The sequence below is a fragment of the Brachyhypopomus gauderio genome, chromosome 3 (genome assembly GCF_052324685.1).
Source record: "Brachyhypopomus gauderio isolate BG-103 chromosome 3, BGAUD_0.2, whole genome shotgun sequence".
Taxonomy (NCBI): Eukaryota; Metazoa; Chordata; class Actinopteri; order Gymnotiformes; family Hypopomidae; genus Brachyhypopomus; species Brachyhypopomus gauderio.
The window spans coordinates 37,472,797-37,495,296 of NC_135213.1; the positions used below are offsets into that span (position 1 = coordinate 37,472,797).

Consider the following 22,500-nt stretch of genomic DNA (forward strand, 5'->3'; position numbering starts at 1 on the left):
CACACACACACACACAATCACACACACACACCATCACACACACACACACATACACGCACACACACACACACACATACACGCACACACACATACACACACAATCACACACACATACACAATCACGCACGCACGCACACACACACACAATCACACACACACATATGCACACACACACATACTCACACACACACACATACTCACACACACACACATGCACACACACATACACACACAGTCGCACGCACACACACACACACAAACACAAACACACACACACAATCACGCACACACGCATACACAAACACACACACACACACACACACACACACACACACACACACACACACACACACACATCCTTTCTGTCTGAGGAGTTTTGAAAACCACAGAATGACTTTGTTTGTCCAGTGACTAAATCAGCTGTAATTCAGTGGGGAGTGTACACAGTGCCATTGTGTGGGCTTTGGGTTGGTACTTAGCATGCGCTGCAGACATGCCCCAGGGCGCGCACACACACACACATGCTGCAGACCAGCCCTGTGTGAGTGTCCAGGGCGCGCGCACACACACACACATGCTGCAGACATGCCTGTGTGAGTGTCCAGGGTAAATACATTGTGAGTGAGACACTGTCTGTCTTCTCTCGTACAGCACGTTCAACTGGACGGTTCCCTTCCTCAGCTGGTTAGCCATCGTGGCGCTGTGTGTGGTCACTGTTCTAGTTTACTTCATCCCCTCAGATACATCGTCTTGGCCTGGGGTGAGTCACACGTCTACCTTCATACATGAGAGGGGGATATGTGAACATTGTATGTAAATGATATTCCATTTCATATAAGGGATTTGAGAGTCCATGAATTCTGGTGTTCTAGGGGTTTCTAGAACCAGAACCCCCCCCCCCCCCCCCCCCCCCCCCCCCGGGTACGGAGGGCTGACTGTGCACTCTGTTCGATATCAAACGAACGCTGAAGATGAAAGGGTGGTGTACAGTTCCGCTCGCATTGTGGATGAACTGTGTCTGCCTGCCGTGTCTCAGCTCCAACCTCTGCACCACCAGCCCCAGGCGTGGGTGGGTGGGTGGTGTTGGTGGGGGGGGGGGGGGGGGGGGGGGGGGGCACTGCTAATGGCCTGGCCGGGCTCCCTGTGTTCACCAACCCCACCTGCAGCGTCTGCTCTCAAAGGGCAGAGAGGGTGGTGCTGTCGTAGTCTGAGAGGCAGCCTGTCTTTACCCCCCCCTCCCCGGGGGCCGTAATAGCAGTGCTGCTCGGCCTCTGCGTCCACGCCGGTCCAGTCAGCGCTGATGTATAACGCCAACCGTGTCGTCCCAACTTCAGGGGTCAACAAGTTCACCAAGAAGCTGCGCGACCCGTACACCATCGACAACAACGAACTGCTGGACTTCCTCTCCAGAGTGCCCTCCGACGTGCAAGTGGTAGGCCACCCTCCTCTCCTCTCTGCCCCCCCCTCTGTCTCCCCTCCCCCCTCCCCTCTGTCTCCCCCCCCCGTCCACCCCCCCCTCTGTCTCCCCTCTGCCCCCCTCCCGTCCACCCCTCCCCTCTGTCTCCCCTCTGTTTGCTTGGTTCTGAGTGAGCTGTGTGTTGCTGCCCAGTGTTACTGAGTGTTTCTCAGTGTTTCCCAGTGTCTCCCAGTGTTTCTTAGTGTTTCTCAGTGTTTCTCAGTGTCTCCCAGTGTTTCTTAGTGTTTCTCAGTGTTACTCAGTGTTTCCCAATGTTTCTTAGTGTTTCTCAGTGTTACTCAGTGTCTCCCAGTGTTTCGTAGTGTTTCTCAGTGTTTCCCAATGTTTCTTAGTGTTTCTCAGTGTCTCCCAGTGTTTCTTAGTGTTTCTCAGTGTTACTCAGTGTTTCCCAATGTTTCTTAGTGTTTTTCAGTGTTTCTCAGTGTTACTCAGTGTCTCCCAGTGTTTCTCAGTGTCTCCCAATGTCTCCCAGTGTTTCTTAGTGTTTCTCAGTGTTACTCAGTGTCTCCCAGTGTTTCTCAGTGTTTCCCAATGTTTCCTAGTGTTTCTCAATGTTTCCCAGTGTTTCCCAGTGTTACTCATTGTTTCCCAGTGTTACTCAGTGTTTCCCAGTATTTCTCAGTGTTACCCAGTGTTTCTCAGTGTTACTCAGTGTTTCCCAGTGTTTCTCAGTGTTTCCCAGTGTTACTCAGTGTTTTCCAGTGTTTCCTAGTGTTTCCCAGTGTTACTCAGTGTTTCCCAGTGTTACTCAGTGTTACTCAATGTTTCTCAGTGTTTCCCAGTGTTACTCAGTGTTACTCAGTGTTTCTCAGTGTTACTCAGTGTTTCCCAGTGTTACTCAGTGTTACTCAGTGTTTCCCAGTGTTACTCAGTGTTTCCCAGTGTTACTCAGTGTTTCCCAGTGTTACTCAGTGTTACTCAGTGTTTCCCAGTGTTACTCAGTGTTCCCCAGTGTTACTCAGTGTTTCCCAGTGTTTCTTAGTGTTTTTCAGTGTTTCTCAGTGTTACTCAGTGTCTCCCAGTGTTTCTCAGTGTTACTCAGTGTCTCCCAATGTCTCCCAGTGTTTCTTAGTGTTTCTCAGTGTTACTCAGTGTCTCCCAGTGTTTCTCAGTGTTACTCAGTGTTTCCCAGTGTTACTCAGTGTTTCCCAGTGTTTCTCAGTGTTTCCCAGTGTTACTCAGTGTTTCCCAGTGTTTCCTAGTGTTTCTCAATGTTTCCCAGTGTTACCCAGTGTTACTCAGTGTTTCCCAGTGTTACTCATTGTTTCCCAGTGTTACTCAGTGTTACTCAGTGTTTCCCAGTATTTCTCAGTGTTACCCAGTGTTTCTCAGTGTTACTCAGTGTTACTCAGTGTTTCCCAGTGTTTCTCAGTGTTTCCCAGTGTTACTCAGTGTTTCCCAGTGTTTCCTAGTGTTACTCAGTGTTTCCCAGTGTTACTCAGTGTTACTCAATGTTACTCAGTGTTACTCAGTGTTTCTCAGTGTTTCCCAGTGTTACTCAGTGTTTCCCAGTGTTACTCAGTGTTTCCCAGTGTTACTCAGTGTTACTCAGTGTTTCCCAGTGTTACTCAGTGTTTCCCAGTGTTACTCAGTGTTACTCAGTGTTTCCCAGTGTTACTCAGTGTTTCCCAGTGTTACTCAGTGTTTCCCAGTGTTACTCAGTGTTTCCCAGTGTTTCTCAGTGTTTCCCAGTGTTACTCAGTGTTTCCCAGTGTTACTCAGTGTTACTCAGTGTTTCCCAGTGTTTCCCAGTGTTACTCAGTGTTACTCAGTGTTTCCCAGTGTTACTCAGTGTTTCCCAGTGTTTCCCAGTGTTTCCCAGTGTTACTCAGTGTTTCCCAGTGTTTCTCAGTGTTTCCCAGTGTTACTCAGTGTTACTCAGTGTTACTCAGTGTTTCCCAGTGTTACTCAGTGTTTCCCAGTGTTTCTCAGTGTTTCCCAGTGTTACTCAGTGTTTCCCAGTGTTTCTCAGTGTTACTCAGTGTTTCCCAGTGTTACTCAGTGTGCCTTTGCACAGTTCTGGGGAGTATTCACATTCACACTCTGCTACTTTTTTCAGTTCTTTAATTTATGCTTCACTTTCATGCTCATTTGCATAACGGCAGAATCAGGGAGTTCTATTCTTACCCTCACCGACACTGTTGTGACTCAACACAGAGGGTGATGAGTGGCCCTCTTACAGAACCACAGTCCCTGACTTCAACATTGTGAATGTCACTTTCTGCGTGCTGAACTTGCCAGTTAATTATGCTATTGATGAAGTATAATTATATAATGCCACTTGAATTAGACTTAATGAGGTGCTTCCGATATGTCTGAAGTTTAGGCCATTCAGATGTTATATAAATTATGTGTAAAACTGTAAAAATCTGTACCAGATGCCAGCCATAGATTTATTGACTCCATGCTGTGTAGTAACTCCTCATGCTGATTAGAGCAAAGCACAAACCCCTCCCCCCTCCCCCCCAGTACATTAGGCCTCGCCCACATGCCTTCCACGAAGCAGGCGCACTGTTGATGTGGAGTTGCTCTCGTAAACGCTAGTGCCTGTTTTCTGGCGGCCTGTGTGCCGGGCTAAGCCCCGCGGTGCTCAGTGCCTGGACCGTCACGATGCTCTGATCTGGGGCCAAACGCTAGCCACATCAGCACCGACCCTTTCGCCTTTGATGGACCCCGGGAGGCGGGCTGCCTTTGATCTTTATGGGGCCGTAATCCCCGCGCCCCACCTGGCTCCCCCCCTGGCTACCACACCACACCCCCCCCCCCCCCACCCAAGTGCCCGTGCAGCTGCAGGTAGTGCGGCCCCATGCCCGGGAGGGCCTCACGCCATACGTCTTGCCCAGCCAGAGCACCTGGACCCCAGAAGGAGGAGGTAGTGGCTAATAAGCCTGGGCCTGCGTGCCCCCCCCCGGAGGGCTTACCCACCACAGCCTGGGCTAATCGGCGGCAGGCTGTTGCACCTCGATTTCGGGGGGCCGGCCTGAGAAACGCGACCTTTCCCGTCACCCGGCGGTAGCACAGCGTGACGGCACCCGTGTCAGGAACGTTCCGCTCTAGATCCCCACCCGGAGCACGCTTGTGCCGGTCCCTTCACTTCACCTCTGTTTTCTGGGTTACAGACACCCAGGGGGGGACAGCGCTGTCCTCTGCTAAGGGACATCGCGAGCCTCAAACGAAGCGTCCCTGCGCCGGGGTGCGTCCCGCGGCCGCCCTGGGGCTCGGCTGTTCTGTGCAGATGACAAATGAAGCTCTATTTTTGACGCCCTGCCGTGACCCAAACCTCCCACGCGGGTCCCTGCCGACGGGCCCGCGGGGCGGAGGAGGGCCGGTGCCTCTTTACAGATCGTTTGGAGGTGTCTCCGAACAAGCACAACTGATGGGCTTCTAATGACTCTTTATATAAAGGGCATCCATACCGCAAGCCATCAGCACGTGGTGCCTTTGTGGGGGGGAACCGCATTACCCCAGCCCGCGTTTGTGCGCGTGGGGGTCTGTTTTACATTCACCCCCTGATGGCACTGCTTAGGATTAAACCACATGGCTGCAGCGGCCCTGAGGAGTCGCGGTGCTGGACTCTCCCTGGAGCTGCTGGGATCTGAAGGAGCTTCAGCGTTAACGTAAACTCCGCCTCGCAGGGCCGCTTCACTTCACTGCCGGTATGCGCCGGTGCACGTGCCCGCTGTGCGCTAGCTACCTGTTAAATATACCCTTTTATTTTATGCATTTTCTTTTGATTCAGCATGCTTAGCTCCCTCAGAGACTAGCTTTACCTTGTACATATGGCCCTTGGTCCAATGGTTTTGATTTCATGCCTCAGTAAGCTAGCTCTCTGATCCAAGGGAATCTTTTATGTCCCTTAAATGAGGCCAACCACTGTTGCCGACTTAAGTATTCTCAGCCCGGGACTGGAGACGTGTCCTATCTCTCGGATGCTTTATGATGCTATTAGCCAATAGAGGCGTAGAATGTGAAGTGGGACGCTAGCAATTAGTGTGCCGGGGGCCCCATTATGGCCTATGCAAATGCGGAGATTAAAATGCAGGCGTGCAGCTGTACACAGCGGCCCGGCGCTGAACTGATCCATCACCTGAACCAAGGGCACATCCGCTTCCGGAAGGGTGCGGAAGAGAGAAACGGCCATACCGGAGGGAGGGGGGGGGGAGGGGTTCACGCCGTACCTGCAAGAAAGATAAAAGGTGTGATCTGGTCCTGTGTCTCCGTGCTTCCCGGGGTGTTTGCTGCCGAGCTTAAACAAGCAATTAGTGCGCACGCAGACGCTGGCGAAACTCGCGGGGAAAACTTTGCCTTCCGCCTTGGCGCTTGCCGGCTTTCACCTTCACACGCGTCTTCCTCTTGACAATAGGCGTGAAAGCGTGATTCTCTTGTCTGTGACTTTTTTGTTAGGAGAGTGTTTAATACCCCTGACGTTGGGTTAGGTGTCACTGGAGATGAAGAAAAAGGGGAACCCGCCCCCACCTCTTTCCGGCTTCCTGCGTATAAACAGCATACCATAGTATCATTAACCATGTTTTGGCTTCCATTTACTTGTTTATATTTGCCTGCCACCTCTGTGACTTCAAACCGTACTCCCCTCTCAGCGGAAGGGGCGACGCCGTGTCCCGGGACGGCACCTCTACGCCGCTAAACGAAGCGCTTGCGTTCGCACAAGAACCCCCCCAACCCCACCCCACCCCTGCCTCTCTCCGCACAACGCGCTTCAAAGCCTGTTTATGCAACGCTGCTGTCGGAGACGGAGACGGAGGCGAGGTGGAGCAGTCTTTGAGGGACTCGGGGTCTCGGCGTGTCTGTTCGCTCCGCACCAGCTACTCCCTCCAAATTGCCAGCTCACCTTAGCCATGCCCCCCCCCCCCTCCTCCTCTTCCTCCCTCTCCCGTGCTGTTGTTCGCGTTGCCTGATTCTACCGCCGTCGCTATAGCGAGCGTGTTAGCGAGCGAGTTAGCGACGCTGGATCATTAAACTAGGGAGAGTGCTCCAGTTTAGGTGGCTAGGCTGTCACACGCTAACTGTAACGGATCCTGTATGCTACGTCTCAGCAGCGGTGCCCTTCTGAAGGCTGCTTTGTTGTTTCGCAGGGTTTTTGTTGTTGTTGTTGTTTTGTTTTTGTTTTTTTCTTCATTTTTCACCCTGTTTCTTTTCTTCCATTAGATTCACTGTCGGTGATCTGTATCTTGTCAGCTTCGCAAAGTTTTGTTTACACTTAGTTCGGCGAGGTTTCCAAAGTCAGCCAGAGCTGTGACATGTAAGGTTTAAATCCAGAAATAATGACCCTATTAGGCTACCATACAAGGAACAACACTTTTGAAAAGGGCATATACAAATATTGTAGACTCTGCATGATCCTGGTCATCAGCTACCCTAGTTTAAACCTCGACGGTCACATCTCAGGGCCTGTGGTATGTTCAATAATCGTCAACTTGATCCCTAATTTACTGCAGTTTCAGACTCTGTGGTCACACGTTTGGCATTTTCAGAAGTTGAATCTAAAGGTCTTTCATGTTGAATCATTTACGCAGCGTGCTTTACTCGACAGAGTCCGGAGTTCTGAGGTGTTTAGATTACCAGAAACAAGATATTGCATTAAACGACTCAAAGTCGTGGAGGAGGCCGCTGTACGATTTCATTACGATTTCCTCCGATATCGTCGTACACACTGCAGTATTTATGCTACGGAGACACAAGGTGGAAGAACTGAACGGTGTGTTAGGCTGATAGTGAGGATGTCTGAGCTCCCCTCCAAATGGAGAACATTTTCAAATGGACAACAGACGGCAGCGACAGACGCGTTTGTTGAGTCTGTGGGCCACGTCCCAGCTCGGCGATGACGTCACACGTCCTCACAGTCCAGCGGTGGGTTTCCCGAAACATTCGTAGCGCTAAGTACTTCGTAACCTCGTATGAAACGTTACGAGGTTAAGAAGTACTTAGCGCTACGAACGCTTCGGGAAACCCACCCCAGATCGGTGGTGGACGAGTGTCCACTGTCACAGGCGACTGCTGCTTGCGTCTTCCGGTTGGGCGCGAGGCGTTCGGGCCTGAGAGGCTGACGCGAGCGGAGCGGTTCTGTCGCCTGGCGTATCTGAAACCGCCTCGGCCCACGAGTGCCCGCCTTTCTTTGGCTGTGGATTTACACGCATTGTGTGCTGCTTTCACCATCGATTCCCCCCCCCCCCCCCTCTCCCCCTTTTGGTGCTTTGAGAAATCAGAAATCTGGCCCAGCAGCGCTGGAGATGGGAGGGGGCCCGCGACTCACAGCGGTCACCCACAGTTTATCACCCGGCCACAGCCTCCCCACAGCCATAGCCAGGTTAAGTCCTCAGCTCTTACCAATCACCTCTCGCCCCCACCGCTCGGCCCAGCCCCCCGGGACAGTAACCCCCCCCCGGTCCCGTGGTTCTCAACAAGTGACAGATTTTCGCCCGTGCACTGAGGATCCGTGTCTAATGAAGTAAACTATCTTTCCGGTGTCCGTTGATTATGGGGGATTTGGGAGGAAAGGTTGCACAATGTGTGGATTAGGGCCGCTTCACAGCCACGGCACTGCAGGCAAAACAGAGCCGATTAAAATAAAATCTCTGCCGTGCTGGATGTAAGCTGGAGAGGAAGTCTCCGACGTGCCCTCTCCGCGACCCCCTTGATTCAGCGCCCGCACGGTGAAGCCAGCGCCGTTTGTTTAGTCTGAATAATGGCTGCACTATGACTTTTTGCGTCTGGTTCTGCTATTGCCGTTTGGAACAGATTTGACGGCTAAGGAACACGTGTTGAGAAGCTGGATGCCGAACGCGCACGCACTCCCTGGCTCAGCCGGGCTGTGCTGGGTGTCAGGTCGGAGGTCAGGTCAGAGGTCAGCTCTAAACCTGTGAGCGGCGACAGCTCGCCCGAGCGTAATCACCTCTCTGCGCTGTTTGCTTTTTTCCGAGCCCCGTCCCAGAATCCTCTGGTGGCTGGTACACCTCCTCCTCTGCTGTCATTGCGTTCTTAACAGCTGCCCACCTGATCGTGTGTGCGTCTGTGTGTTTTAACAGGTGCAGTACCGTGAGCTGAAACTAGAGCCCAGTCACAGCCCGAATAAAAGAAAGAAAAATAACCCCGGGTAGCTCCTCCTCCTCCCCCTCCCTACGCCGCCCCCTCCGAACTCTGCACGCCACGGAGGAAGACGACACATACACTGGATGTTCCTGATCTTTCCCCTCCCATTCTCTCTCTCTCTTTCCCTCCCTCTCTCTCCCTCTGCCTGTCTCTCTCTCTCTCTCTTGATCCTCTGCTCCTAAAAACTGCTGTGCAGTCCAAAGGGGTGGAAGGGTGAACGTGGGGGGAGGGGGGGGGGGTAAAAAACGAAGAGCACTTTTAATTATTACCATGAGGGTTTCTGCCATACTTGTTTACGTTTTACACAGAGGAGAGCACAGGAAGCTCTTGACCCCTTTTAGAGACGTGCAGCAGGAGTGATTTGTCACCGCACACCACCCTGCGCCTGCCTTTAAAACCCAAGGTGTCCTTCCAGCACAGTGGAGGGGGGGGGGCGACCCTCGACCTGTCGTGTGAGGGGGGTGGAAATATGACAGTTAGGTTGCAGTTTGCACGAGGAGGGCCCCACCCAGAGCGTCCCACAGCTGTTAGGAACCAGTTATTAGAGTTGTCAGCAAAGCCTGTTGCAGTGCAGATTCATGACCCCACCCACGGAGCTTGTGCAGGGGATTTGGGGGGGGGGGACACTTCACTCCCCTGTCAGCCAGTGTTTACCAACCTGGTTGTCATTAATCTCCTCATGATGATCTCTGATTTTAACAGAACAAATGATGCCTGCTTGGTACATTTACACTTCATATTTATAAAAAAAGATGAATAAAACCCATAAGTGGTGGCATGTAGGCAGCAGCAGTGTGCTGTGGTCCGTCTTCGTTAGTCCAGTGTGAGCGTGTCAGACTCCCCCCCCCCCCCCCCCCCCCCCCCCCCCCCCCGGTGCTGCAGTGTGGCCCTGTAGCCACGAGGTGCCTCCCTGCTAATGTGAACGTCAGCGCAGGTGCTCAGCGTGGTGGGTGAGTGCAGTGATAATCATGACGGAGAGCCCCCTCTCTCCCCCTCTCTCCTCCTCTCTCCCCTCCTCTCCTCCTCCTCCCCCGGCCCGGGCCACCCCACCCGCTGCTCCCGGAGTGCTCTCCTCTTTGATGTGTTCCTGGGGGCGCGCTGGCGGGTGGAGAGGGCGGGGTTGGAGACCCAGCGCTCCGCCCGTGCCGGTTAACGCCACTTCCCCTCTGGATAAGTCGTGCCGGTTGGCCGAGCTCTGAGGGGCCACACGGCCCTGCTGGGAGCAGGAGTCTTGACGGAAGCAGGACTCCCCTCCGAACATGACAGGGGCCGTCGGGGACTTGGCAGTGGGGCGGCGAGAGCAGGGCGGAGGAGCGGGTGGAGGAGCGGGTGGAGGCCACGGCCTGCTGCCGCCAGTCTCCTTACCCACAATCCTCTTGGTTCGGCTCACCCCGCCCGTCAGAGAAGGGGTCGAGGATCAGGCTGATCAGACAGGCCCCTGGAGGGATCTCCCTAGAGCAACTGCTGAAAGAAAAATCACAGCAACACCATCAGAGGAGTGTCCCCCCCCCCCCCCCCCCCCACCCCCCCAGCTTCTCTTCTGTATGGGCACGTCTGTCATATGGAAAGCACACTGACTTGTGGAGAGCCCTCCCTTACAAACACCACACGCTCCCCACTGACCGAGACACTGATGGAAAAAAAAAATGAATTAAGAAACCCCTCCTCAACATTTTTGGAATGTTTTTTCTAAGCCTGATTGTGTATGTACTGTTTAATTTTCTTTTCCTTTATCCAGTGAATATATTGTGTGTAGTTTTTTTGCATCCAAGAGAGAAATCTAAGCTTTTTTAAAGATATATATGCTAATGTTTACAAGAAAACCAAAGTGGAACTTAAAGAAATATTAAGAATAAAGACCAATATCGTCAAACACAACATTTCCATCACGGCTAGGGGGATGAAGACACTTTCATTTGCAGTGATTTTTGAAACTATTGATATATGTTTTGTTTTTAAACTGTAAATATTCTTACTGTATATTATATATAAATATATATATCTATTTATGCTTGTAAATGTTCAGATGTTTATGATGTATAGTTCTATGTGTTATTTGTCTCACACGTTCGAGCCTGCACTGTTGCCTGTTCCATCATCATTAAACTGAGCGGTTGGATGTGGAAATTATAGCAGGTATAGACAGAGAACGGAGAACTTTACTGAAAACGCTCAAACAAATGCATTCAGATGTTTGTCTTTTACTTTTGGAAAGAAGAAAATAGGATTATTAAATATTTTTTATCATCTCCTGGTCTTTGGTACTGTTTGTCATTTCTAAAGGGGGTGAAAAACCTGCATGAAAGCGACAAATCAAATTAAAGCTCCATGTTCAGTGAACACCGCTTCAAGAGGCCATAAATCAGCTGGCGTGTCATTCCCATGTATGAATCTTCCCTCGTCTGGTTCCTGACGCCGGATCTGTTGGGTTCCCCAACCACCCAGGTGTGTCCAAGGTGCTCCCCTCTCACAGGTGTGTGTAATCGGTCAGGCCCGAGTTCTTGCACCTCCATTAATCCTCCTGCCTGCACCACACACACACACACACACACACACACACATCCCTCTCCAGCCGAGGCTCCTATTCCCACCGCAGAAACGGGGTGCGTCTTTGATGCAGACGTCCACGTTAGCCGTGTGTGGGATGATGGAGGGCTTACTGGAGTCGTGTGGAGGGGCCAGAGGGCCCCCCCCCCCCCCCCCCCCCCCCCCCCACGCCTCCACCCTCCCCTCTCCATCATTCATTAGTCTGGCCGTCCCTTGGACGACAGAGCCCCGCTGTTACTCGATACGGCTGGAGAGTGCCACCCACCACGCCTCACCACAAGCAGCAGAGCGGCCAGACGCTGATCATTACAGCTACACGAGGAGGCGGGGCTGTACCGGGCCGTACCGGGCCTGTGGTATTAATTAGCCCCGCACGGTGCTTCATCACTCGCGCTCTGTCGGGTGAGGCTCATCCTCGCCGTCTCGGGTTGGGCTATTATCAGGTGGCCTCCCGCCCTGCCCCGCCATCCCTCCACGCCTCATGGATCCCGGCTCAGGAAACGGACCATCCTTCACAAAGGCTGTGGGCGGCGGGTTTGACCCAGAGGGGCCGGGCCTGGATCGGGAGACGGATAGGATCTGATGCTCAAAGCCCACCTGGCACACAGATGGGTTTGCTCGGGCTCGGTCCTGCCCCACGGGGCCGGGGTGAGAGAGACCTCCTCAGTGTGGGTCCGAGCGCGGGACGGGCCTATGCAAGGTTCTGGTATGAGGTATCGCAAACAGCAGGACTACAGGACAGCAAGCATGTGGCACCATGATGAACGGGGGACGTGGACTCTTCAGAAGGGACGCACGGTTGGTGTTGTGGACACTTCTGAAGGGACGCACGGTTGGTGTTGAGGACACTTCTGAAGGGACGCACGGTTGGTGTTGAGGACACTTCTGAAGGGACGCACGGTTGGTGTTGAGGACACTTCTGAAGGGACGCACGGTTGGTGTTGAGGACACTTCTGAAGGGACGCACGGTTGGTGTTGTGGACACTTCTGAAGGGACGCACGGTTGGTGTTGAGGACACTTCTGAAGGGACGCACGGTTGGTGTTGAGGACACTTCTGAAGGGACGCACGGTTGGTGTTGAGGACACTTCTGAAGGGACGCACGGTTGGTGTTGTGGACACTTCTGAAGGGACGAACGGTTGGTGTTGAGGACACTTCTGAAGGGACGCATGGTTGGTGTTGAGGACACTTCTGAAGGGACGCACGGTTGGTGTTGAGGACACTTCTGAAGGGACGCACGGTTGGTGTTGTGGACACTTCTGACGGGACGAACGGTTGGTGTTGAGGACACTTCTGAAGGGACGCATGGTTGGTGTTGAGGACACTTCTGAAGGGACGCACGGTTGGTGTTGAGAACACTCCTGAAGGGACGCACGGTTGGTGTTGTGGACACTTCTGAAGGGACGCACGGTTGGTGTTGAGGACACTTCTGAAGGGACGCACGGTTGGTGTTGTGGGTTAATGATTCTGTGTTGGTAATTGGAAACATATCCACTATTCTGTCCCCTTACATATACAGCAGTGCATTTGTCATATAGGCCCTTTTAAACACATACAGAACTACACTACAGGTTTTTAATACGTACCACCTGTCATAACGTTAGAATTGAACAAGCCAGTCCCATCACCCACGTTTATAGCAGATGAGACGTACGTAGGGTATCTGAAGACTTCTTTGTTTTTACCTCTGGCAGTTTGGAAACGATTTAGGAGCCATTTTAAAGGACTGATGTAGGATCAGATGGAGCTGACGAAATCACACGACAGAAGGCAAAACAAAACAAACAAATCAATAAAAATAAAGATCCAGTCCTGGAAGAAACAGACTCACGCCCATCGGCTTTATTCACTCTTACGAGCAGAAAAGTGAACTTACTACAAAACGCAGTTTGAGGAACACCGAGAAGATAAACTGCTCGAACCATCTGCACCTTCAGACCTCCAAAGTAACGTTGGAGATACTTGTGCGTGGAGCAGATAACGTTTGACTTCTATAACATTCAAGGTCAGCATGAAATAACAACAATTAAAATAAGTCTTTTGTTTGTTGACGAAATGTACTGTACATTAACAACGATCTTCATCGTCGTCATCGACGCGGACGGTCAGGAAGGCTGCCTGGTTTCTGGCCCTGTTCATGCTGAGCAGGGCAGTCCACTCATCCCGCAGGTCCCGCAGTAGAAGCAGGAACAGGCTAGTGTGCGGACCCTGGCACAGCTGGAGCGCGGGACTAGCCTGTCGCACATACAGCTCCAGGTTCATCAGAGTCCTCAGGTCCTCGGCCAGGGAGACCGCCCTGAAGTCTCCCCAGAGAGAGGCCACCGCCCCCGGGCTTAGGCGGAGCAGGGCCCGGGCTTCCGACGGGCCGAGGTCCAGGGGCGGGTCTGGGCCGTCGTAGGAGAGGATGTGGTGCTCCTGGAGGTAGGTGAGGAGCAGGGAGCTGAGGAGGCAGGAGCAGGCCTCTACGAGGTTCAGGTCCTGCACCTCCACGGCCCCGCGCCCGTCGCCTTCGCCCGCGCAAGCCTGGAGCTCCTCGAACAGCTCCGTGGAGGTGACCAGGTCCAGAGGGGTTCGGTTCACGTGGTCACGCACCCGCAACAGCGCAGAACCTAGAGGAGACACAGGAGACCCGAACTAGAGCAGCAGAGAGTTGCTGGAACACGTCCGCTCTGGGACTCTCGGGCAGACTGCGCTGTCCAAAAAGAAAAATAAATAAATAACATAAAAACAGGCCGTGTGTATCTACGTTTGCTACTAAATTAAGAAGCCAATCAAAACAAGCTGCTAACTATTACAGTGCAACACTGTCTAAAATCAAAACACAAACGAGCTGGATCAAAGCAGTTCAATTATGAAATATAGCAAAGAACCGAGAGACAGCAGGGTTCAATCAGGGAATGTTGTCTACACACACACACTGCATGTTTGCTGCTGGTCATTAACTTTCTGCATCTCTAATTCTTACCACACCAAACACTGCGGTGCGCTAGCAGACCCTCTGCTACAGATCTATAATTCCTCAAATCACAGAAGTTCAGACAACAAATCTATTATAATTTCACTCTACGGCCACTGTAGGCTTTATTAAGACGAGCTGTTGATTGCATCATGTTTAAATGGTGAAACCTTTTAAGAAGAGGTTCATTATGGTTCATAATGTCCTGCATAATGTTATGTTTACGTCTAAGATTCATGATTAGATAAGACCTTTCCATACACCTTTTGGTGTTTTCAAAAGGTTCAGTGTGCCCAGGAGAAAGGCCACAGTTCAAACGCCTCTTTCCCCAGCATTCTGTCTGCAGCACAACTTCTGATGTCCAAAATAACTTCAAGCACTAAAGTCCTTAGTCCAATTTTCTGATATTTTCACATATGTGTCTTTTAGATTATTATGGATAATGTACTTAATAGTACAAAATGTGACAGGTTCTCTTTTTGTACAGGGATAGGCATACTGGTCAAAGGAAACCGTAGGAATCAGATCTGAGTGTGTGTAGTTATGGTATATTCCAAGAGGGGAGGGAAGCTTTTGAATAGCTTCCTACACAGTCAGGCAGCCGTGACGAAGCCCTGGGTGGCTCATGTCTGCTTCTCATGGAGCCCTCTCTGTCCTTCAGGTGTGGTATTCCAGTTCACTTTAATGCTACATAACATTTGAAGAAAATTCTCATTACACAAAATGGGGGACAGTGGAAATGGTCTAAGTTCACGCTGAACAGCTTTGACATTCTCCCTCTCCTCCCTGCATATTACACGAGTGCCAGAGTGGAATTAAGTAAGAGAGAGAGAGAGAGAGAGAGAGAATAATGAAGGCGTGTAAAGGCAGCCCAACAGGCGGTTGTCCGCGCCGGTGCTCTGGTGTCGAGCTCGGGCGTCCGTGTCAAGTGTGACCCGTTCTTCGCTGTGAGCCACTGTAATTCGCCGATGCGGCTGCACTCGACGGCACTTGGCCCCCCCCCCGAGTCCCACGTGAGCACCGCGGACCTGCAGACGGAAGATTTAACCTCAGCGAGGCAGCCAGGGAGCTGGGGAGAGGAACCTTCTCAGAAACACCACAAACGAGCACAGCAGGTCAGTGTTTCTCTGTCCTTAGATCTCCGCTCACCAAGCAGGCAGAGGAATCCACAGGCATCACACTAAGTGAGGAACTACGCATGCAAGGGTTAAATCTGCAACGACCTTGATCAAGGCACATGGGAAAAACATGGAAGAACAAAAAGGCCTAAGGTCATCAGGAGACCTTCCTACCAGCCAGATATACAGTCAGAGGAGTAAGGTCACACAGAGTTGCCCAGGGTCCTTCACGTGACGAGGTTAATATGCTGGAACTGGGAACAACCCCCCCCCCCCCTCCTTTCTTCTCTCAAAATGGTCCAAGAAGACTGAAGTCATACCTGCATGTTTGGAAGATGAACTCAGTTTCCTCCTGCATGTCTCTTTGACTTGTGTTTTGATGTCTTTAAATGTGCACGACTTGGCATGATGCCAGCAGCACTCCAAAATAATAGTCCAAAATAATCTTTAAACAAACCCACTTATATGAAACCACAAAATTTGGGTTTTGGGATTTTATTACATATTCCCTGTCTAACTACATTCTAATCCCATTTCCCATTATTTAATTCCAAGAGACATTTGCCTGCTGTCGTCTTGTCATAAATCACAGGCTCGTGTCAAAACTTTATGCACGCATGCTGTCAGCATGTGTCCGCGTGATACAGCCACTGTGCAGTTTTACGGGACGTAATGGATGTGAAGAGCAGGAAATGTGCATGACAGCCGTGTTACTTCATCCCGCTCTCCCTATCTGTGCCAACTGTTGCTTGTGCAAAGTGATATTTAATAGGTTGCGAATACGAATCAACACGGCTGCGAGTTTCAGCTGAGCGATGCAACGGAACCTCAAACTTAAAAAAAAACACCATGAAACAATTAGCAGACGATAACACACGGTGGCAGTAACCACACGGCGCGGGATTCGTTTAACAGATCGACGCTGAAGTAGTTTGAGACGTTTTGCATTGCGCTAACGACTGGGGAGTATATGTCATTGCAGACGCAGGCCTTAACACCAGCGCCAGAGTGTGAACTCGAGACCTTGGCTGAATGCACACAACTGAGGTAAGTGAACACTTGTGCACAGTGCGGGCTGAATCAAAGCGTTTCCTGTAAGGCGTTCATGTTTGGTGTCTTGGTGCCGTCGTCTCGTGAACGTAGGTGGCAATTCTGTGCCCTTCGAAACGCACTTTGCTTTTAAATCCCTTGAAGCTCCCAGACGAAAGAGGAAGAAATTGTACTGGCTCTTCAGGGTTTTTTTTTTTCCTCCAGAAGTCTCTAATGAAGGACTCCAATCAAAAGGGATGTATTCTCTCAAAACACTTACACAGGCCATAAACCAGCAGTAGCTGGAGCACGGCAGTCCTCGCTGTGAGGGATGGAAGGAGGACTTTGATTAAAAGGACAGGAAGTAGCTGGAGTGCTTGTCCTCTTGACTGTGTTATTTGCTAGTGAGAAGCAAAGCTGAACTGACATGGACCATTTATGAAAGTAATTAAATTTGCATCCTTGGGAATGACAATATGACTGGAAATATAAACCATGAGCAGAAAGGAACAACCAAGAAAAAGAGTTTTTAATATTCAAAGTCGGATAAGTATCTTGTTCACAATGAAGATGCCTCTGAGCCGAACTGCGTCTCCTTGTGCACTAGAAGCACGGGGGGGGGGGGACTGTTTGCTGGAGGTCTCGACCACCACTACGTCATACTACCTGACCAACACAGACCTGGAATCTGCCTACCATGGAATCAGGTTCTAAGCCTTCCATGCCATGGAATCAAGTTCCATCTTGTCTCGCCTTGTCTCATCTTCATCTCATATTTGTCTCGTCTCATCTTTGTCTCGTCTCACATTTGTCTCAACTCGTCTCATATTTGTCTCAACTCGTCTCATCTTTGTCTCAACTCGTCTCGACTTTTCTGTCTCATTTTTGTGTTGCCTCACCGTTGTCTCATCTCATCTCAGTTGTCTCGTCTCATCTTCTTATCAACTCACCTTCTTAATCTCACCTTCTTATTGTCTCGCCTTGTTCTCACCTGCATGGCCCTTCATAAATGCAAGTATGAATCCCCCCCCAGGAAGGTTGTGGCATGCTCTTCACAATGGCCCATGAAATCCACATCTGTCAGTGCTTTGCCTGTATGCCACGAACAGCACACAGACATGTGAGCAGCCAGGAGCTGACAGGGAGCTGGATGAGCCATCCCAGCGTGTCTGGGAAGCCAGGCCAGCTATTGGCTGGGCTTAGGTGTGTCGATCCCCGGGAGCATTAAACGCAAGGCTGTGTAATTATGCACCCAGTGCTGAGCTCTCCCTCTTATACACACTCACTTAAACACACATACCAGGCAGAACAGGAGAAGACAACCCTCACTGCATTTGTGCTTTTGCCACAGACTTGCTCAATAGAGCTCTCTCTCTCTCTCTCTCTCACACACACACACACACACACACACACTGTTATGTCCATGTGTATTTGGTGGGGGTTGTTTTCGTTCTGCATGTGTGTTCAGTGTCTCTTCTAGACAGAGTTGCGCTGCCCGGACGAGGGGGTGGTTTGCGGACTGCGACCTGTGTCGCGGAATGCGGAAGTGATCGGAATGCGGACGCCGGTGGAATGCGGAAGAACACTCCAATAAATACGGATCATTCGTTTGCGTCAGCGCGGCATGCTGGTTCTAATGCTTGGGACTAGTTTGCCGTCTGTGTTATCGATATATGACTGTGCTGATCTTCCTATATGGTAGTTTAGTTCGGTGGACTCTATTTCTGAGCAGAGATTGTCTCGGCTGTTCGTTGTTTATTAATGTGTTGTATATGTTATGGTTTTGTATGGTGCGTGTCCTGGTCACCCCTGGGTAGGGTTGGTGGCTGTTTGATTTAACATTTTGGGTAGTGGTTGTTCTTTTGTTTTGGGTTTTCAGCCTTAGCCAACCTGAAGACAGTGGGGTTTCTCTTTTATGTATATTTATATGTATATGTCCGTCTATCACCTGTATATATATATATATATATCACCACCTGTAACCTACATAAACTCATTTCACTATGCGCTATTGGTCGTGCGTGATCTGTCACTAGAGAAGGTTCACCATTATTTCACAGTGTTATGGGCCCAACCTAGACTGGGTCGTAACATATTGGGGGCTCGTCCCTTCTTTTCGTTCTTCTCCCTTTCTTTTTTTTTTTTTTGTTGTGTTGGTTTGTCGGGCGCGTTTTTTTTTTGTGTTGGGGGGGTGTGGAGGATGGCTTCTTTTAGTATAGTGGAGTTTTCCATGTCACCTTCCCTGGAGGCATTCGACAGGTGTCGTAAGAATGACCTGCGGGCTATCGCAGATTTCTTTGAGCTCGCGATACCATGGCCTGCCTCCAAGGCGGAGGTGAAGGCAGCGCTTTTTGAGGCGTTGGTAGTCTGTTCCTTTTTTGTGCTGAATGGATAAATTAAAACTCTGCAAAATCAGAGACCAACGCATGAGTCTCTGGTTTTTGTTGCACATGCGCTGTACAAACACCAGAGGGTTGTGGTCAGTAAACACGAGTATCGGATGAGGGCTGTCACCTAAATAGACCTCGAAGTGTTGTAATGCTAACATCAAAGCCAAAGCTTCTTTCTCGATGGTGCTGTATGCTAGCTGATGCTTCAAGAATTTCTTGGAAAAGTAACATACAGGGTGGTCTACAGTATCATCACTCCAATAAATACGGATCATTCGTTTGCGTCAGCGCGGCATGCTGGTTCTAATGCTTGGGACTAGTTTGCCGTCTGTGTTATCGATATATGACTGTGCTGATCTTCCTATATGGTAGTTTAGTTCGGTGGACTCTATTTCTGAGCAGAGATTGTCTCGGCTGTTCGTTGTTTATTAATGTGTTGTATATGTTATGGTTTTGTATGGTGCGTGTCCTGGTCACCCCTGGGTAGGGTTGGTGGCTGTTTGATTTAACATTTTGGGTAGTGGTTGTTCTTTTGTTTTGGGTTTTCAGCCTTAGCCAACCTGAAGACAGTGGGGTTTCTCTTTTATGTATATTTATATGTATATGTCCGTCTATCACCTGTATATATATATATATATATCACCACCTGTAACCTACATAAACTCATTTCACTATGCGCTATTGGTCGTGCGTGATCTGTCACTAGAGAAGGTTCACCATTATTTCACAGTGTTATGGGCCCAACCTAGACTGGGTCGTAACACACACACACACACACAGCATGCAGCCCTTTGGCCTTTAGAGGGCAGGCAAAGACTAGAAATAGAGAATTGTCTGGGGGAAATTGGAAGAACAGAAAAAGAACAAGAGTGTGATATTGTGTTTGAGTGTGTGCATGTTTGTGTATGCACGTGCAAGAGTGTGTGTGTGTGTGTGTGTGCGTGCTCGTGTGTGTACATGCATGCCAGTGCTCACACACACAATGATACATGATAGAGACAGAGTTTTCATTTCCACAGTATCTGAATACATCATACAGACTGTTGCAATGTAACAAGGTAACAAGTCAAGTCACCCTTTTAAACTGCCCTTAAGAAATGGGGCAGTGTGAACAGAGCTCTTTATGTGTGTGTGTGTGTGTGTGTGTGTGTGTGGGAGTAATCATGTTTCACTGAGCTAACAGAGACTGGTCACAGCACATACACACAGATCAGAAACGTTAAAACCTGGGGGGGCTTCAACAACACACAATCAGGGCTTTGTGCAATTTCTTGTTACCCGTCATACACACACACACACACACACACACACACACACACACACACACACGGTGCCTGCCTTTGTCTTGTGCCGCCTTGCAGGATAGAAGAAGATGCCACACCACTGTGGTCCACGCATCCCAGATGCAATCTGGCGGTGGAGTGAGTCTACTGCTAAGGACAGTTAGCACCCACGCCAGACCAGCTAGGATTCTACAGACCAGCTAGGATTCTACAGACCAGCTAGGATTCTACAGACCAGCTAGGATTCCACAGACCAGCTAGGATTCTACAGACCAGCTAGGATTTCACAGACCAGCTACAATTCCACAGACCAGCTACAATTCCACAGACCAGCTACGATTCCACAGACCAGCTACGATTCTACAGACCAGCTAGTATTCCACAGACCAACTACGATTCCACAGACCAGCTACGATTCCACAGACCAGCTACGATTCTACAGACCAGCTAGTATTCCACAGACCAACTACGATTCCACAGACCAGCTACGATTCCACAGACCAGCTACGATTCTACAGACCAGCTACGATTCCACAGACTAGCTAGTATTCCACAGACCAACTACGATTCCACAGACCAGCTACGATTCCACAGACCAGCTACGATTCCACAGACCAGCTACGATTCCACAGACCAGCTACGATTCCATAGACCAGCTAGGATTCCACCGACCAGCTAGGATTCCACAGACCTGCTAGTATTTCGCAGCACATTCCTCCAGCGGGTGATCAGCTCACACATGTGTATTTAAAAAGGCATCTGAGCTGTCAGCACTGTATTTACACAATCAGTCATTACATTTGCAGTATAGCAACAATTTCCTAATCAAAAACCAGCTTCATGTGTGGCACAACACATAATGCATCTCACCCCAATGTGCTAACAGCAATAATCCACATGAGCACGGCTAACGCAGTTTCCTGCCCTCGGCCCTCATGTACATCCCTCTTCCTGCCCTGCTTTCAAGAGGACCCCATCAGACTGGCAGGAGCCAGGCTCAGTAGCGGTGCCAACCGGCCCTCTTACATTCAGGCCCTGCTCCGAGGACGGGCTCACAACCGCCATCCTGCCATTAGGATGCCAGGCCTATAGCACCAGCCTAAAGGTCCATTCAGTCACCCCATCTCCATCTCCAACAGTAGGGGTCAAAATCCTGCCATTGTGTGTGTGTGTTTGTGCGAGCGCTCATCGGGCAAAGAAGGGCAAAACCGTCCCCCAACCCCACCTACCCCACCCCCACCCCGACGGTCTGCCAGCGCCCCGAGGGTTGGAGGCAAAGCCAGAGGCAGGGCTTGCCTTCCCCAGCAGGCATTATTATTTCATGGGGAGGACGGCCGGACCGAGAGGGCCGTGTTTGGGCCGCTGTACCGGTTGACCTCCTTGGCCTGGATGAAGGGAACCGTCGGCAGGAGCACGGTGAGCCCGTGTTGCCTGCCTGCACAGCAAAGGGCGAACAGGGGAGAGTCTGGGATCCAGCGGAGATGGTTGAGGTTGTTATCAAACCCACACGCTGTGCTGACAGCCCACTTCTGGGCCGGTGCGGGGGGGCATGTGTCAATCTGCCGTGAAAGACAAGACTCCGACTCTGACACCCCCCCCCACTTCATTCCGGCTTTTGCTGTCAAGTCAGCAAGTCACATCTTTCAAACACAGAACAGCTGGCAAGATGACATCAGAGATGACATCAGAGATGGCATCAGAGGTGTTCAACTGTATCAACTGCATTAGGTATGATGTAATAAATATTTTGGTGCCCATTTGATATCATAATGCCATTTTTAAGCCATACAATCTAACATTTAGAACTGAATCCATGACTGGGTGTTCAGTAACATAAGGAGAGCCAGGATCAAACACACCCCAGTGTGCAAGTGTGTGTGTGTGTGTGTGTGTGTGTGAGATTGAGTCGCTGTCTGCTTCCTAGACACATCACTCTTCTAATTTCCCAAACATCCTCTCCTGACCTCTTTTCAGTCGCTTCTATTGGGCAAATCTTCACCAGCTTGAAGAAAGAGGAAAAAAGAGAAAACACACACACACACTCTCACCGGGCCCAAACAATCCCAGTCTAATTTACTTTTAGAGGGCAGAATATGAACGTGTGTTAATGGGAGAGTGGAATCAAATTAACTATAATTAGTTGTAGCAGAGCAGAGTAGCAACTGGTGTCGTGCTGCGTGGGAAAGACCCCCCCACCCCACACACACACACACCCTCCGCTCCGTCTAGCCATGGCGCTACCGGTGTTGACACACATCACGTGTACTTCAAAGCTCACACACGGCGACTGACTGCGGTGCGCAAACTGCCAGGCACGCCAAAATGTTTCTGTCCTGACAAGATTTCCGCTGTGAAAACCCCAGTGAGCGACTCTCTCTGCCAGCTCCAACCTGACTCTCATAATCACTTCAGGACGACGGGAAGCTGAGTCATGGGTGGAGGCGGGGCTACCCTGGTGGGCGGGGTCTGACGGAGACCGGTGCAGAACGTAGGGGACGACCCCTGAACCCATCGGCTCTACTGTCAGCAAGGCGGCAAACTCACGTTACTTATGTAATGTGTCTTGTTTATGTGGAATCGATACGCCTCCCCT

General features: G+C 50.7%; 2 protein-coding genes across 2 annotated transcripts in view; one reads left to right on the forward strand and one right to left on the reverse strand.

Annotated features, from left to right (window-relative positions):
- The window catches only part of mctp1a (multiple C2 domains, transmembrane 1a), a 113,206-nt gene extending 104,390 nt beyond the window's left edge, over positions 1-8,816 (forward strand). Inside the window, 4 exon segments of the mRNA XM_076998090.1 lie at positions 652-728; positions 731-760; positions 1,335-1,432; positions 8,521-8,816. Coding sequence (XP_076854205.1) covers positions 652-728; positions 731-760; positions 1,335-1,432; positions 8,521-8,592 — 277 coding nt within the window. The 3' untranslated portion in view covers positions 8,593-8,816.
- A 4,125-nt stretch (positions 8,817-12,941) lies between these two features.
- Positions 12,942-22,500, reverse strand: part of slf1 (SMC5/6 complex localization factor 1) — a 30,885-nt gene continuing 21,326 nt past the window's right edge. The window contains exon 15 of the mRNA XM_076998497.1: positions 12,942-13,740. Within this exon, the coding sequence (XP_076854612.1) occupies positions 13,199-13,740 (542 nt within the window). The 3' untranslated portion in view covers positions 12,942-13,198. The remainder of the gene's footprint in view (positions 13,741-22,500) is intronic.